This window comes from Urocitellus parryii, chromosome 1 (assembly GCF_045843805.1).
Source record: "Urocitellus parryii isolate mUroPar1 chromosome 1, mUroPar1.hap1, whole genome shotgun sequence".
Lineage (NCBI taxonomy): Eukaryota > Metazoa > Chordata > Mammalia > Rodentia > Sciuridae > Urocitellus > Urocitellus parryii.
The window spans coordinates 254,545,307-254,563,804 of NC_135531.1; the positions used below are offsets into that span (position 1 = coordinate 254,545,307).

General features: G+C 45.3%; 1 protein-coding gene across 2 annotated transcripts in view; it reads left to right on the plus strand.

The window, feature by feature from the left end:
* The window catches only part of Nrp2 (neuropilin 2), a 115,502-nt gene that overhangs the window by 78,504 nt on the left and 18,500 nt on the right, over positions 1 to 18,498 (plus strand). The window contains exons 13-16 of one of the 2 annotated variants that reach the window (XM_026394579.2): positions 2,712 to 2,974; positions 4,450 to 4,546; positions 5,706 to 5,726; positions 14,853 to 15,363. In XM_026394579.2, the coding sequence (XP_026250364.1) occupies positions 2,712 to 2,974; positions 4,450 to 4,546; positions 5,706 to 5,726; positions 14,853 to 15,133 (662 nt within the window). In that variant the 3' untranslated portion in view covers positions 15,134 to 15,363. Of the gene's footprint in view, positions 1 to 2,711; positions 2,975 to 4,449; positions 4,547 to 5,705; positions 5,727 to 14,852; positions 15,364 to 18,498 lie in introns of those variants that run through there. The other variant, XM_026394577.2, reaches the window with a different exon arrangement.

Consider the following 18,498-nt stretch of genomic DNA (forward strand, 5'->3'; position numbering starts at 1 on the left):
CTTATTTGTGAAACTGTGAAGGAAGAAGGCTGAATAATAACTCTCTGAAATCTGGTTTCCTTTATAAACGAGGTGGAAACAGTAAGAGCTTGGAAGTAACCAGGCGCATAGGAGCACTTGGGGGCTCTCGCTGGGGTCTCAGTCAATGGCGTGCCTCCAGAGGTCCCCCTGTTATTGATGGTGCACCTCACCTTTGAAAGGAGCTGTTGGCTCAGGAGAATGGAAGAATTGTGAAGGAATTATCTGAATCCGAGCCACTGCCAGCATCTAGCAGATTCTCCCTCTGTCCTGGTTTCCAATGGACAGCCTCCTAGCACTCTTTATCCGTGTTTATACCATTCATTTGTTCATTCACTCATTCATTCATGGGAACAAAATTTCCTTGAGTAGTGCCAAAAAATGACCGTAAGGGAAGGAAGGGGGGAGAAGCAGTACCAAACCCTATAGGAGCAAGACCAGGACCTTACGAGAAACAGTTAAATTATGATACCAGGTAATGGGTAGTTACCTGCCAAAATCCACAGAAAATGGCCTCCAGTCCTTTTAAAAGCCAGTGAGATCAGTGGTGTAGTCAGTAAACGCTGGAGTTGTTGAGAGAAGAAGGGGATTAATGTTGCATGTGCCAGAATGATTAGGAGAGGAACTGGCAAAAGAGACAGGGTAGGGGAAGAAATGAAGGAGCAAAGAATTATAGGTAAAAGAAGAAAAAGAAGCACAGGCCCAGTGGGGAAACCAGTTTGCCTCAAACAGAGTGTGGGGTCGGGGGGCAAGGCACCTACAGGCAGTTGAAATGGAAAATTGACTGCAGAAAGTTGGGGGAAACCCTTAATGAAGTCTGGGCTCTGCAGCCTGTCTACCTTGGACAAGTCCCTTTAACCTTTCTGAACCTCAGTTTTTATCATGTGCAAAGTAAGATTAGTAAATCCCAGTTCACAGGCATATAGCAAGGATGAAATAAAATAATGCATCCCAATGTGCTTTGCAACCTGTAAAGCATTATGCAAATAGGAGTTGTAATTATTATCATTAATAGCGCTGGCAATAAGATCTGATAGGAGAAGCCTAGGTTTGGAAGATCACCGAGTATCTGGTTACAGTATCAGTGTCTCCTCCCTCTGCAGAACTTCATTGTTAAAATTCTCTTCTGAAGATGGGTGCTTCTCAGTTATCTGTGCCGATTTGAGCCTTGAAGAGGTCAGATGTTGTATGTAGGTAGACAGACATGGCTCAGACTGGCGGAGGAGCCACAAAAGGAATCTCACATATGTACCTTAAACTGGTCTAATTTGATTTCAGGGAAGGACAGCTTCTGAAGCAATAATCCCAGACAGTCTAGCAAGAGGAAAGGGTTTAGACAAGCTAGGGAGGTAGACAGGAGGGCCAGAGAGTTGGGGAGGGAGGAGCTGGTTCTAGGCCAACATGGGAGGTCAACCACAAGCTCAGCTCTCACAAGGGCAAACCAGTGATCAGGGAGGGTCGTGTGTTGCCTCAGGGCTCTGGAGCCCCATCCTGTTCTTTCCTGACAAGCCCAGGATGGTCACAGTCCCTGTTGAGTTAGAAAGCACATGTCTCAGACTAATATGGCATCACATTAACATGACCTGAGGAGTCTGACATGCCCATGTTCCACGCTGGGTGTGTAGTAAAAATGTGTCCCTGCCCTCTGGCAGAAGTGTTCAGCCCAAGATGCCCCTATGTTTTCAGGGCCAAAAGCAGACAGTGAGATGCCCTCCTCAGATGCACCTTGCCCTCTGTACATGTGGCCAGAGTGCTCTTGAACTAGCAAGTGCCAGTCTCTGCACCTGTGTCTGCAAGGCATGGGGTCTGCCAACCACAATGAGAAATCTGCCTTTCACAGAAGTGTCTAATGTATTCAAAATCAATCCACCAAAAGGGCCAATCTCCAAACATTTGGACTTGGTGAGCCTTTAATTTCCCAGAACATGTATATTCTCTGCTAAACACATAGCCTTTGTTACGGCAATAATGACCGTCACTTTATCATGGGAGCTGTCTGTGTCTGACTGCTTGAGAAAGGTCAAGTTCAGCCCTCCCTGGAGCGTACATGGAAGGGGGTGGAATGTTAGGCATCAGAGTCATCATACTCAGCTACCACCCCCTGTTCTGTTTGAAGCTGACATGGGCTTCCAAGTCATAGGCACAGGAGCCCAGGCATCATCTAGCAGCACTGGCAGAGACAGAAGGTTTTAAATGTCTTCCATTTGGACAGTGCCCAGCCAAGACGTCAAAGGCTTGAAACAGAAAACACCTAGCCAGAGTCACCTCCAATCTAGCAGCCACTTCACCTCCTGGAAACTGTTCCCTTATAATTCAGTTTAGACTGCACTGGCCCTTCAGGTAAGCCTATGATGAGTGAGACATGGACCTGGCCTTAGACTCTAGGGAGCGAAGACAAGACAGACACAAGCAGCCAACACCCAAGACCAGCTACACCACGTGCTATATGTGTGATACAAAGAAAGTGATACAGAGAAATAAGAGATTTAAACACTGAAGAAAGGGCTTCAAGAGGAGAATCAGGGTTCTGAAGACACATTAAGGAGGGGACACAGGACCTGGGAAACAAGGACAGGAATTTTAAAAAAGTTTTAAAAACCTGGTCCCAGCTTTTCCCTGGAGGGGCTACAGCTGCGAACTGGTATCTTTCCCAAGCATTTATTAAGGATCTCTGTTTGGGTTTGTTTCCTCAGATGACAGGAATTTCCTGCGGCTGCAGAGTGACGGCCGGCGAGAGGGTCAGTATGGGCGGCTCATCAGCCCACCTGTCCACCTGCCCAGGAGCCCCGTGTGCATGGAGTTTCAGTACCAAGCCACGGGCGGCCGCGGGGTGGCGCTGCAGGTGGTACGCGAAGCCAGCCAGGAGAGCAAGCTCCTGTGGGTCATCCGCGAGGACCAGGGCGGCGAGTGGAAGCATGGTCGCATCATCTTGCCCAGCTACGACATGGAGTTTCAGGTGGGGTGGTGGAGGAAGTGGGGTGGGGTGATCCGTGGGAATCGTGATCCGTATTTCAATATTTCAAAGGACCGTGCCCATTCATCATTAGGGGACACGGTTAAGCACTGCTGTTTTCATTGTGCTTCTCAAGTCGCCATGGCAACTAAATGACACTCTTATTTGTTATTCAGAATGTGCCTATCTCTACACCCAGACTTGGTTCTTTGTTCCTCCTATTGCCTTTTATATTGCTGAAATCTTCTCCAACAAATGTTTCTTCTCTCCATTTTATTTTAGATTGCTATCAGGTAGGCTGACAAAGGGACACAGAAGCCAGGGAAATAAACAACAAACAAACCCTCCACACACAAGGGAAGGGGTGCCCGGGGAGCAGGAAGGAGCACAGGAAGGGGGCAGATACAGTTTGCTCTCTCTGGCCAGCAAACCTGAGAGAGTCTTAAACAAGTGGCTTCTCTTTCAACAGCTCTAAGAATTGAGTTATATTATCTCTGTCCCATGGAGCAAGAGACTGAGGCACAGATGGGCACGTGCAGCTGTAGCTGCATCTTGGGTAGGAGTCGACACACTGGATGAGGTGACTGAGAACCAGCCAAGGCATTAACCTGCTCCTCCCCAGACGAGGAGCAGCAACAGATGGCTGGTGAGGCAGCCAACTGCTCGCTCAGCTTGCCAGAGGACATGTGCTCGTTTGCAGAAAGAACCTGGGGAGGGCGAGAATGAGGAGTGATTGAAGACCGCAGAGCAGAAAGGGCTTCCGTGGGGAGATGGGTGGGAAGCAGGTTCCCACTCACTAACCTAATACATGCATTCTAAGTGCCCATTTGCATTTTTGTCTAACCCACTAGAGAGTGAGTTTCTCTACGCAGAAGTCTTGTTCATGAGATTGTATTATTGTCCTTGTGCCTAGCACATAGTAGGTGCTCAGAAGCCATCACTGAAAGGGCAACTTATTTCCTTCTTAGAGGCAATAATGGACCCCTCAGGGTCATAATGCAATGGGACCCACGAGACAAACCTGCGTGCTCTATTTCTCATTTCATCCACTCCTGCTCATGTCCTCTGAGTTTTCAAATACCTGGATTGGCATTTGAAAAAAATTCATTAGAAAGAAACTTCAAAAATAGCTAGGGAAATTTTAACCCCTCTTTAAACACTCCTCAATTGTGGTTCTTTTAATCAATACATCCTAGTTGCTGGACAACAAATATCCATCACCTTGTTATATTTTCTCATTCCCCCCAAATATGCATTTGATTTGAACCAACTCTTTTAAAAATTAAGATCTCTAGAGCTATAGCCATGTGGCCAACAGATGTGTACCAGATGCAATAACACGTGTGTGTGTGTGTGTGTGTGTGTGTGTGTGCATGTGTGTACATGGATTAAGCTGGAGTTAACAGAAATCAAAAAATCTTTGCAGTTTGGACCAGGAAACTCAAATTAACCATGGCTCTGGTTCTTTCATCTTCTAGATTGTGTTCGAGGGGGTAATAGGGAAAGGACGTTCGGGAGAGATCGCCATTGACGACATTCGGATAAGCACTGATGTCCCACTGGAGAGTTGTATGGGTACGTGACCGCTTGATTCTGCATGGCTCTTCTAAATAAGACCACCAAGGGCTGGGACCAACAAGAAGAAACAAGAGGCCATTTTCAGACCAATCATCCCCCAATGGGCAGAGCAGGTGGCAAGGTGTGAGAGTAGTTGTATCTTGGGCTGAATTCAGGATGGGAAAGTGTGAGATGAGGTGAAAGCTGTGTCCCTGTTCCCAATCAGCCATAGATGTGCACTAAGTACATGAAGATTCAGGGTGCCGAGATCCCATCATCAGACTCCAGTTTTCAGCAAAGAAAATGCTAGAGGACAAGAGCAACTGCCAGTCAGAATTACATGCCAGAAAGGTTTGATGATTTAATGGAAGCCTTCAGTATGAGCTAAAATAGAACACGTGGTACATAAGAGGGATAATACAATTACCAAGCAGTTCTTTTATGTGAATGAGTTGCAGGGCAAAGTATGGCATGTGAAATAAGATGCTACATTTTGCTTTAAAACTAATACCTCTAATGCCCAAGTCCTGGAGCTATAGGATTAAAACATTGCATACCAGGTGACCGACATGGGAGGGACACCATTATGGTCACCTTGGTCAGAAATGCAGGGTAGCAGCCTTCCTGAGGGTATACATTTTACCCAAGGCCTCCTCCTATAGCAGGGGACACCCCAAGGTTTCCTTGACCATCTCTCATCAGAGTCATGGGCACTCCCAAAAGCAAGAGAGGAATCCTGAGAAGGAACAGGACTAGAGTAGTGGTAATGAGTTACCAAGTCCTTTTCTTGGCCCACGAGTCCTAGGTTTGTGCATGCCTGCTGATGTCAGAAGCAACTGGGACCACCCCAGTCCCCTTAGGCAACTCTCAGACCTTGGGCATCTAAAAGTAATCCTGGCTCTGAGAAAGTAATCAGTGGTAAGTGACTGATTACAATGCTTTTGGGACCCATTACTCTGGAAGGACTTTGTGTTCCAAAGCAATTTTGAGAATCCTCTCTACCCACCCCAACCCCCGTGATGATGATACGCTAGACAGAGGCCAGAACATGTGGAGGACATGGAGCACTTTCTATGGAGTATTACCAAATAGCCTAGTGGAAGTCGTCATTGTCATCATTCATACAATTATTTCTTCCCTTTATCTAACTCAAAATTTTTTTGTTTTTTTTTTCCAGAACCCATCTCAGCTTTTGCAGGTGAGAATTTTAAAGGTAAAAAAAAAATAAAACTTTTTTTTTTTTTTTTTGCATGCCTTTTCCCTCCCTCTTGTGATGTGAATTTGGTGGTGGGGGAGGAGTAAACTTCCAAATTTGACAGAGCTCTCAAGAGAAAATAGGTGCCTCACCTTCCCACCACTAGATGGCACCAGCAACACCTGTAGATTCACGGATTGAGATCCTCACTGTCTCTTGTTTAATTAAAGTTTAGAAACCTATAATAGAGACAAATAGGGTACAGATAAACCTTTCAGCCTTGAATTGTCCAACGGGGAGCAATGAAGCTGAAAATGCAGGAGAGGCGAGAAAGAAGAGGCTATGGGAAACCAGAACCAAAAAAAAAAAAAAAAATGTAGTAAATTAAAAGTGAAATGAGGTGGCAATGATTTATTTTAGCCTGAAGATGGTTTCTTTCCAGCTCCAGGGTACCAAGGCAGCAGTCTCAATTAACCCCCGGTTAGGCGTAGTGGCAGGCAGTCTTGTGAGGGATGGATGTTAGGAAAGACAGTAGGAGTGGTAATCGTGAGGAGGAAGAGTTGCCAGATTCAGGAACCAGTGTCTTGTAAAGGGACTAAGGAGACACGTAGGTGATGGAGTTAGAGCACTTGAAATTCAGGACTTAAAAACAGAAAAGGACATTTTCTCCCTAAGAAAGTAAAGAGAACACGGCAAAGAAATAATTTGGGATGCTTGCCTCGTCCAGGAAAATAAAAAGGCCCCCAATCTTGGGCAGTAGTTCTATCAGTGCTTTGGTAATGCAGCGGGTCTGCATCTCACCCACTTTGCAGTCCACCTTGTTGACACTGCTAAATGTCTAATGCTAAACACTTAGGAGCCACTCTAAATGCTTCCCTGCAGTTGGCCTGACAAGCACTCTTGGAGACCCTGACCCCCACCTAATGACAGAGAGTTTTCTGCCTGCAGTTTGAGGGCTGCTGTACCCTGTTTGTACTGGCTGGGTTTAACCCTATAGGTGACAGCATTTCAGAGATAAGGACAGCCATTTTTATATCCCATGTCTAGACTAGTTATCTTTACTCTCGTTAATCTGTCCAGCTTCTGGCTAGAAAGAGATGAATTCCTGGTTTGCCACCTAGGTATATTCCCAGACTTCAAATCATCTCACTTAATTTGCCACTCAGCACCCAGAGCTCTAAGGGGAAGGAGAAAAAGTGACCCTAGAGAAGAAAATGAAAAAAAAATGTATTTTTTCCCTCACTAATCCTTCCTCACCTCCCCAAACTTCATACCACTCTGAAGTCCACATTTTGAAGTATTAGTAGTATTTGTGTGCATATATTTGTGCTCTCCGGGTGTGAGATTTATGTGAATGCAAATCCTAAGTATGGGAAGGAAAGCTGAGATCCAAACTGAACGACTTGAATTACAGTTGAATTCAAGGTCTAACCTTCAGGACCCAAGGTAATGCTCATACTGGGGAAGTGAATCCTGCTCATGTTATTTCACCTGACTTTCTTTGGGTCATGGAGGCTCAAAGCTCCCAGAAAGACTGGGTCAAGGTGTGCTGGCAAGTGCCACAAATGCTGTTCTGTGTGCACACCGTGTCAGGTCACGACTGACAAGTACGGTGGTTAAGGGCTTTGCCTCAACAAACAGGCCAGGCGCAAGTGCTTTCCTGAAGCTGTGTGTACCACAGGGCTGCATGGTCCAGTTGTGTTTGCTTGTACAAAATATATACATAAAATCTTATCCAAGCGGCAGTGCTCATTTAGCCAAAATAAACACGGGGCTTAGTAGTTTGAAGGTAAGAATTTCCAGTGTGCCCCTGGTGGGCTTGTTGTGGAAGATGGCAAGCATCCTGGCAAAGAGGAAACCAAGTCTTGGGGAACAGAGACTTGGCCAAGGAACACAATCAAGATCAGAATTGGAGTTGAGAAGGGACGATTTGGATCACAATGGCACGTTTTACATGGAGCTCTGAGCTGGTAGCCAGAATCTAAGGGTCAGGGGGTGGCTTCTTCTGGGCTGAGGATTGCTTGATCTCAGCATGTCTCTGTGGGCACTTTTACTCAAGCAAACCCTTCCATTTGGGAGAGAAAGAGGATGTGTGTTCCCTCTAACCTAGTAACACATATTCTGTTCCTCTCGAGGGCAGAACAGCAGGAACCCTCTCTTGGTAGGGGAAAAAAAAAAATCAGTCTTTCGGTTCAAGGGGAAATAGAGAGAAGTCAGGTCTGGGCAGGCAAGATATGGAAAGTTGCTGTTAAAACAGCATTAACAATAGGCAATTACATTGTTAGTATGTTTTTGAGTTGATTTTTTTTTCTTTTCCATTATAAATTAACCATGTGACAGAAGTAATCCCATTCATTAGGAGAGATCAATGTATACTCAGTAAATCTTTAGGGAAACACAATAAAAGTAGTCTTTGGATCTGAGCTTATTAGGTATTCTTGATCTTTCATATTTCCAAGTATCTTTCATTTTCTGCTTCTTACTGATTTCTTGCCACGCAACATTGCCTTTTTATTCTAATCACCTGGGTTTTCTGCTTTTTATATACACTTAGATTGTGTATCAGGGTGTGTTAGTACTGAAGGGAAGCCATAGAGAAAAGAGAAGAGAGAATGAATAAAGTGAGTTGTCCTGGGATTTTTTAAAAGCCCTTTTTGTTGTTCTTATAAGTCAAATCTTAAACAATGTAGCCTGGATATGCTTTTTTAATTTTTAATTTTCGATTTTTTATAAGCAGTAGCTATAAACATGGTGCCATTGTGCATCTTTTTCTAGGATTTGAGCTTTAACAAATTAAAAACTATATAAAGGGAAAGGGAAAAAAAAAGGACTGAAAAGTGGTGTCATTAGGTGATGGATTATTTCCTCCTTACTGATACTTTTTCAATAAAAGAAAAAAAAAATAAAGAAACCAGTAAAAACACATAAAGTCCATAGTCAAGAGTTCTGTAGTTGTTGACCAGGCGGTCAACTCTCGGTAAAGACTAGAGATTTTGTTCCTGTTGGAGGCTGTGGGCTTTGGCAAGAGGAGCAGAGGGATCTGGGTCTGGAGCTCCAAAGCAGGGCTGCCCTTATGGAAGGTGGTCCTTGGAGTGGAGGATTCAGAATTTTGGTCTTACTCTGATGGATGCTAAAGGGAACATCCACAGTTCCTGTGGATGGCCATGAACATGGATTTATGTCTCAGATCATTTGTGAGCAAGCTGTGCCCCACCTTTTGGGTTTCACTGAGTATTTCTGCAGTTTTCATCCAGGTAGAACCAGGAGAAAATGAGTGTCCAGACTGTCTCATGGACAGAGAGGGAAGTGGTCTTAAAAGAGACCTCTTTGAGCAGACTGGCAGCTGATACTGTGTCTGCCTCAGGTTTTGAGTTCTGTTTATTTGGTACAAACTGTCCAATCTCTACATGTTTTTCTAATTTTTTTTTATAAGCAGTAGCTATAGACATTTTGTGCTCTCACTTCTTTTTCCATCTGTAACCTCACCCTTCTACCACCTGCCTCCCAGAGGCTTTGCCCACCAGTGAGACATCCCCCAACCCAGGATGCGGGACCACAGATGACCTTTCTCCTTGGATCCACAACCTGTCGACTAGAAGCACTTCTGCAACACAGAGAGGGTTAAACACTGTGCTTGCACGTAGTCCTCTGATGAAAGGCAGAGAAGTGTTCCTAAACCCTGCCAGGGTTCCAGATAGGCAGCTGTGGTGTGTGAATCCTCCTCCCCTCCCCACCCCCCAGCTTCCAGCTGCCAGATTAAGGCTAGGTGTTGCTGAGCAGGGAAGGATGGAGATCAGAAGTGTGAACCACGTAATGGCTTGGCAGCCATCCGTGCTCAGGGGACCCAGATTTCTTTGTGCAGTTGACTTGTGCACACTGCCCTTGCCTGTCACAAGGGCCGGACACTCCCCTCCCCACAAGTTTACAGTTAATCTAAACAGCTGCTGAGGTCTAAGGGCAGAAGAAAATGGTTTTTGCTGACTTCTTTTCTCTAAGAGCACAAAGGTCAAGCCCTGGTTGAAAGAAGGTAGCATAAGTGCCCCTAGAAAACTGAGAGGGGTCCGAGACCAGCCATCCAGGATTCTGAATTTAGAGGCATTTTAGACAGACGGGGGACAGAGGACAGAAAGGGGGACTCACATGGTTTCAGCCAGCTCACTGAAAACCCCCAGCGATCCTTTCTATACATGTCTCATAAAACAAATGGAAAGAGTCATTCCTCAGGGATGCTTTGTACTTTAAGATCCTTTCTCCAAACAAATCAGAGGGCATGACCACATTCTTCTACTATCTTCTATAAACTTTTCTAGAGGAGCCAACCTTTTTCTGTTGCTTGTTTAATCGCACAAATTAAATAAACCTTTTATTTGACATGGCCCTCTTCGCCAACACTTCATTTTCAACAGGTACATAAAGGACTCCTCAGACAGGCCAAGCCTAAAACAGTTCTTATGTGCAAACAGCCTTTTCTTCTGAGCCAGAAGACTCACCAGTGGTGTCTTTCAAAATGTTTCTTTGGGGAACCTGGGTGACTCCTCCAGGTCCGGGTGGCATGCCATGAACACAGCTGTAGGAGATGCTTTCTCTTTTCAGGGACTGAATGAGAACCTGGCTTGACTGAGACACGCAGTCCTTAGACAGGTGCAGGCAGAGTTGAAGGGGGAGAGAGGGCTGCTTCGGGTTCCACCCCTGCTTGGTGAGAACAGGGGCCTGCAAATTCCTCCTGTGCAAAGCCAGATTGTAAATATTTCAGGCTTTCCAGGACATACAGTCTCTGCTGCAAGCACTCAGCTCTGCCACTGTAGCACGAAAGCCACCGCGGGCGATAGGTAAACAGAGGAGGATGGCTGTGTTCCAATAAAACTTTATAAAAACAGGCAGAGCGCCAGGTTTGGCCCATTAGGCTGTAGTTAGCTGACCCCTGGGTTGGAGCACCGGCTGAGGATTCAGACCACCTGGTTCCAGTCCTGGCTGCCACTTGGTAGAAGCCTGCAATTCTGAGGGCACAGAGCCATCTCTGGGGCTTCACTGTGGGCTGCTCTGCCCTCCTCAGTTTTTCACCAAGTGAAACCAGAAAATCACTTATCCTCTCAAGTCCTCATGTCTCCCATTTGCTGATCATGAGGAATAAACAAGGTTCATGTGAAGACCACAGACCAATGGCCAACAAAAATGAAAATGTCTGCTCATTCCAGCTACTGTGACAGGCACATTTCCTAATTATTTAGTAAATCGGTAGCCATATTTGCAAATAGAAACGGAAGGAACATGACCTAATGTGTGAATTCTTTTTTTTTTTTTTTTTTGCCTATCGATATCCATAGCTTCTCAGAATTTATTGTTTCTCAAAATTCAAATTCTTTGCATTCACATTGCTTTTCTCTGAGGAGCTCAGAACTTTTCCAGTTGGGAGCCTGTTTAATCGTGCAAATACATTTGGAGTTATGGACTACTTACATATCCGTTTCTCATTATCTCAAACAAGGAGAAATTTTTGTGGAGAATTGGAGGTGGAAATTAATGAAAAATATTTGGGGCATTGAAAGCAATCATCCAAATGAAAAGAAAAATAATGAGAGTAAGTGATAGAAGTGGGAACCAGGTTGGTCCTCTGTTGTGAAACAATGGCCTAGTCACCCCATAGGGCTGAGGGGATAAGTGGGGTTAAAGTCGAGCTACTCATTAACCTGGGCACCTGGTATAAGTGTCTTCTGCCCAAAGTGGGGACCTTTATCCTTCTCCTCATAGGGACACCGTAGGCAGAATCTCTAGCACTTTCTGAGAATAATTTCTTTGAAGTACATTTTTTAGAGTCTGAACATTGGTCCAACAGACATTCTTCCATCCATCTACCCAGCCATCAATCTATCCATCTGTCCATCTATCCCCCGCTTCATCCATCCTTTTGGCATTCATTGAACAGCTACTGTTGCCGGGGAAGTTGCTTTGGGTAGGGATTGAACCACAACTGATTTATCACCTTCTTCTCTGTAACTGGTAAACCACAGTCTCATCAGCACAAAACCTTTCAAGGCTGAGCCACAGTCCAAACAGTGCAGTCCACCTGCCTTTGAGAGTTGATTCTCTTTAGCTAGAGAATGTTCTAAGAAACTTCTGGCCCCCAAACTTTAAGTCACCCCAAAAATGCACATTAAAGATGAGGAAAGCATTGTTGTATCCTCTTTTCTAACCCCCTTAGTATTAAAAGCACAAACGCACACAGTATGGTTTCTCATGTGTGCAAACACATGTACAAGGAAAATGTTTAAGGGGCCAATGTAATGTACCCAAATGGCTTCTGTCACTCATGTTTTCTACATATTGGTAATTTTAGGGGAAGGAGCATAGGTAGGAAAGGAGAAAGATGGTTTTATACCTAAAGTGGAGTCTGTTTTCAAAGACAGAGCACAATTCTGGTTCTGAATATATAACCCACATGTTATATTTAACCTTCCCCAGCAAGCAGGAAAATTCTCCCTACTCGCCCCAACTTTGCCTCTATCATCAGAAACATTTTAAGAGTAGCATTAAGGGCCGGGTGCAGTGGCACACACCTGTAATTGTATCTGTTTGGGAGGCTGTGGCAGGAGAATCTCAAGTTCAAAGCAAGCCTCAGCAAAAGCAAGGTGCTGAGCAACTCAATGAGACCCTGTATCTAAACAAAATACAAAATACGGCTGGGGATGTGGCTTATGTGTCAAGTACCCCTGAGTTCAACCCCCAGTACAAAAAAGAAAAAAAAAAGGAGCATTAAGGTCTCAGACCCAGCACTTTGAGTCTTGGCTGGTGTATTTAATGTTGGAAACCAGCATTTTGACTGAAGGAAAGCAAACCTTTAAACTGAGACCACCTGGTGATAACAGAGGGAACATGAGTAGTTGAAACCATGTTCTGCTTGACAAAAATTGGTGCTCCCGCCTTTGGAGTCTGGTCAGGTGTTTTAAATGGGAACTTAATCACCGTGGATTTACCACCTCCCTTTCCTCTGAGAGACGAGCTGCAGTCTCATTAGAGGATGGCCCTCACTATGGAGCCAAATCAGAATCAGGGGCAAAACTGGGGATACCTCATGGGGAGAAGAGTGATGGCTCTGAGGAAGTCCATGCCCACCCTGCGCTGTGTTGCTTCCCGTGCATTCTGTGAGCTCACATGAAAATCCAGCAGCAGGGCGGTTGCCAGGCAGCAGATACTCCTGGTGACCTGAATCCAGAGTTGACACCAGTTCACTGTGACTTGCAAGCTGGCCACTTCAAGAAAACTGTTTTCAGCGCCTTGCTTTCTCTTTCTCTCCATTCTGTTCATAATTTCCAATGCGAGTGCACATAAAAGAGACAGAGCGTCCTTTCATAGCTACAATAATGAAATCATTAAAAGACAGAAAAAGCTTAAGGACAAAGAAAAAGAGAGTAGGTGATCATGTGGGAGAAGATGAGGTTACAAAAGGGGTCTTGGGGGACCCTGGGATCTTTTCTGCCCGAGAGGCACTAGGAACCTGCATCTCAGTGGAAGGGGATCCCCAAACCCAGAGGAAGTGGTGACCAAGAGCTGACAAGTTGGGCAGGCTTTGAAAGATTTTTCAAGGGAAATGTCTCATTTTTCTGTCCCTTCTGAGAAGCCGTTAGAAGTTCTGACACACCTCTCAGCTCTTCCCAAATAAAAGAGAGGCTTGTGGGGGTTCAGGCCACTGGAACTTCAGAACACTGACTCAGAATGAGGCGACTGTTTCACACTCGTATTTTATTCACTGAGCATTGGGTGCCCTCTTTCACATACCCTCAGGAAACACCAAATCGAGAGTGATTTCCTCCGCATGAGGAGCTCAGAGTCTCATGGGGAAGACAGGAGATATAAACGAGGCCTGACTACATCCCAGGCAGAGGTGCCCCTCACAGAGTAGGACACATGAAGAGACAGCAGGGTTTCCTTCCATGGCTCCCCTCCTGGAGTCCCCTATGGGTAGAGAGGACACATTTTTCTGGCCACCAACACTTAACGCAAGAATCTAAGGAGGCATTTTTCTGAGGTTAAGCCTACACCGTTTTTCAGAAGTAAAGATCCTGTCTGGCTTTGGCAAACTCAAAGGCGCCTAGTCCCTTTCTGGGCCAGACTCTCGACTGATGTAAATCTTTGGGAGAATCAAGTTGTAGCACTGTTTTGCATCAAGTGGGACTCCAGCCAGTCTTTCCCCAGAGTTACCCTGGGCTTAAATCTACTACAGCATCTCCATGGCAACCAGAGGCCGCCAGTGAAGTGGCTGCCTTCTAGATCCCCTGCCCGGCCCCTCCCGGCTCTGTCTTTCCCATGATTGAGAAGGATCTCACTCTGCTCTCACTTACTCTTACCCTCACGTGCCTGCAATCGCTTTGTGCCCACATTTTTTGGTTGCAACTTCCCTTCTAATCTGCTTTGTAAATCCTCCATCCAATTAAAAAAAAAATGAAGATGCGTTAGTCATTGCTTGACAGTGGTAATTGACCTGTTTAGACAAGACCAGGCCGATTTCAATGGGCACAGAAGCCTTGGCAAGCCAAAGTGGAATTTACCTTCAAGTCTAGCCAGCCTAATTAATACATTGTTTGAGAAAGCTGGCCAGCCAGACCAAATATGGCATTTCCACACCCTGGAAGGAATCTGCCCAGATGAACTCCCTGCAGTCATTTCAGCATCATTTTCTTGTGTGTATTTGCACACGTGTGTGTGTGTGTGTGTGTGTGTGTGAGAGAGAGAGAGAGAGAGAGAGAGAGAGAGAGAGAGAGAGAGAGGGAGAGGGAGAGGGAGAATGACAATGCTTCTCTATTTTATAGAGTAATTGTGGATAAACAGGAAAAATAGCTTTGTTATCCATACTACTCACCAGCTGGATATTGGTTTAACCTCTCTGAGCCTCTGTTTCCCTCATCTGTAAAATGGGTGTAAGCTACCTACCTCATAAAGGGATGAGTAGAAGATAATAGCGATCATTTGAAAGTGCGCAGCACACAGTAGCCCCCCGACCCTCCCCGTGCGCCCCAAAGCATGTATGTGTTTCTCTTTCTCTCTCTCCTCTTTCTCTTTTATTTATTTTTGAATTGGTTTTTGAGTAGTGCGCATGCTCTCAGCCTAGCAACACTTTCTGTGTCTCTCCCCCAGGGGGCACCCTCCCGCCAGGGACCGAGCCCACAGTGGACACGGTGCCCGTGCAGCCCATCCCAGCCTACTGGTATTACGTAATGGCCGCCGGGGGCGCCGTGCTGGTGCTGGTCTCCGTCGCGCTGGCCCTGGTGCTCCACTACCACCGGTTCCGCTATGCGGCCAAGAAGACCGATCACTCCATCACCTACAAAACCTCCCACTACACCAACGGGGCCCCTCTGGCGGTGGAGCCCACCCTAACCATTAAGCTAGAGCAAGACCGCGGCTCGCACTGCTGAAGCAAGAACAGCACCCAAACAAACAAGAAAGACTGCAAACACGTTGCCTCGATTTTGCACTTTTTTCTCCTCGCCTAGTCTCTGTGTGAACTCCCAGACCTCCCTCCCGCTGTCCCCGACCCGACCCGGAGCGCTCCATCCACCCCTTCCACGCCCCTTGGATTCTTTTCCTTTGCTTTGGTTTTTCTTGTCTGCCTTTCCTTTTTTTCTTTTTCTTCCTCTCCTTTCTTCTTCTTTTTTCCTTTCTTTCTTTCTTTCTTTCTTTCTTTCTTTCTTTCTTTCTTTCTTTCTTTCTTTCTTTTTTTTTGTTTTTGTTTTGTTTTGGTTTGTGATTCCAAACCAACAAAACCCAACTCTAATGCTGCATCTTGGAATATAAGAAGAGATCACCCCTTAGCACTTCACAACTCAAAGCTCAGCTGGTTTTGTTCCAGAGACTGGTTCTCCTGTTTCTCCCCTTGCCTTACCCCATCCCTCCTCTCGGTGGGCAGGCTGCCAGGAGTCTTGCGGGGAACCTGGCTCTGTGTGTATGTACATAGTATACACTCGCCATGTGAATAGCTGTGTGTGTGGGTATGTGTGTGGGTGTGAGAGAATGGTTCTTTGTGGGGGGAGTGTGTGGGTGTGTGTGTGGAGTGCCCCATTACTCTTGTGTTACTTCTCCCGGGGTGCATTTTTCAAGAAAATAATATACTGTACAAATTTTGTTTACTTGGAGAAGAGATTGAAGCTTTTTGTTGCCTTATCTAGCTCTGGCTGGGTTTCTGTTGGCTGTCATTGTCATCTCCAGGTACCTAGAGAAATAGAGGCCACATGGAATGCAGTGTGGCCCTTCCCATCCCCATCCCCATCCCCAACCCACCTGACCCAAGAGGAAGGTTCCCCCAGTGCACTCAGACAGGAGCCCTTGGCCATATCTGCCGGCATCTTTGAAGTCACGAGTTAACAGCCATTGAGTGTATGTGGAACCATCTCTACTTCCAGCCCTGAAGCAAACCTGGCTCATGTTGCCTTATAAAAGAGAAGCTCATGATGAATGTTTAGCTTTTATCAGTTAAGTCCAAGTGTGGAATAAGTCATAAAAAATAAATCTGGGACCGATGTAGGAAAAGCAGTAGTCTGTTCAAATTCGGAGCAGGAGGAGGGGGAAGAGAGAAGGGAGGAGAAGGAAAGACCGAAATGTTGTCTTTGTAAAGTGTCCTAGTGGGGCCCTCCGTGAGATGGGGTCGAGGAAGAAGGTATTCTTTGGTATGATATTGGTCGTTGTAATAGCATTTGTAAAATATGGGGGGAAAGGGGGATCACTTGCTTTCTTTTCATGGTGTTAATGTGTGCCTGAATCTATAGCCGCTAAAAAATAAGGCTGTCCACCTGATTTACTTAAATATTATGAAAGAATAGAAAGTAATCATTTGTTTAAATGTACCAGCATGGTACCCCTTAAACCATTCATGGCATCTGGCAAACATACCCTCCTAGGCTGGCCTGGCATATCCAGATGTTGCTGCATGGTCAGAGGGGAGGTAGAATAAAGGTATATCCATTGCTGCCCACTTGTGCCCACTAAGCAACGCAAGGAAAGGGATGTTAGAAAACAGTTGCCTAATGATTCTGTAATGATGATGGATTGAATAATGAAGCCAACTTCACAGACAGAAAATGTGTATTTGAAGGTTTCCAGTGTACTAGGGCTCAGCCTCAGGGGCATTTGTTTTTACCTTCCTGCTAGGAATCCACTAGGGAAGTGTAAAATTCTCTCCAAAGATGGTTGCCTGAGCTGCAAGCCTCCAGGTACAGAAAAGAGAGCAAAATACTAATGATATTTTTTTTTTTGGTTGCTTGGGAGAAAGCCTTTTAGCATTCTTACAGAATATCCAGATAGCTCCCTTCAGCATACACACTCCACTTTCCCATCTGGTTCGTTTCATCCTCCTGAAAGAACGATGCCCTCCCCTTCTTATTCTGTTTCAAAGAGCTACTCTGTCTCAACCACAGCAGCCCTGCCAAGAAAAGCAAGATGAAAGGCTAGAGCATGGCTACCTTGAGATTTCAAAAAAAAAAAAAAAAAATGTCCAACCTCAGCTGAAGATGCACAAGGAAGCAGGAGCAGGAGGGGTCAGCAGCTCAGGATGCCTTGGGACAACTAACAAGCTAGTCACTGAGGGCTTATTATAACGGGAATCCACTGCCAGTTGAGTGTTTGGGGCCAGGCATCCCTCAGAATAATGGACCTTCTTTTAGGTGCTCCATGGGGCATGGCAGCAAGAAACCACCCCTGGAAAATCCAGCCAGTGTAATGACTGGATGTGTTGCCACCTACCTTTGAGGATTCCCCTTCCTTAAAAGAAGATGGCAACAACTTTGTGAACTTGCTGTCTCTTTTCCCAATGTCCCACGTGGCATCATCTGTGTGTACATGCCATAGTTGAGAATATGAGGCTGTTCAACTCTTAGGGAATCCACTTCGGCTGAGGACTGATATCTCTATTTCTCTCTCTCTCTCTCTCTCTCTCTCTCTCTCTCTCTCTCTCTCTCTCTCTCCACTCTAGCAGCTTTCATAGTATTATCCAGGTACTATGCTAAAAGGGCAGCTCTTCTGTAAAATGCCATGCCTTGCAGATTTAAAAAGCAAAATTCTGTTATTTCATAGAGGAGGGGAAGAATCACTCTCTTCTAAGAAAAATAGACTGGACAGGTGGATGCATGCATGTGTTTGGTGTTGCTTCTCTGAAGAAAAGAGGTGATAGCAACTAGTAAAATATGAATGAGTGAGTGAGTGAGTGAGTGAAAGAGAAAGAGTGAGTGAGGCCAAGGTCTGGCTCAGGCTGGTAAAGCTCTTGCCTTACTAGAGGTTCCATGATGACACCTCCAGGAGGGAAGCCCTTATTTCTGGGGTGAAAAGTCCCTTCCTTGGTATTATGCTAGCAATTGCTGTCACCGAATTGCTGGTGAAGGCAGTAAAATTAAAAAAAAAAAAAAAAAAATATATATATATATATATATATATATATATAGCATTGCCATTGACAAAACAGGATGCTGAAAATAAAATCAACTCATCTTTTCCCCTTGTCCTACATTTTTGGGATTAAAACCAGAATAGGAAATCCAGTAATATTTCTGAGGTTGATACCCTATCTTTAAAAAGACCCAGTCTTTAAAATGAAACCAACAGGCAAGTAAACACCTAAAAAAATCGAAAATTACCAAAGAACAACAGCAAAACAAGAAAACCTAAAGATTTTTACTTCCTATTCTTATCCCCCTCCCTCTAACTGTGACATACCTTGCATTTGCTCAGTTGCCTGTGTGTCAAAATAACTTGTGGACGTTGGAAACTATTTGAAAATGTATTGTGTGGAATG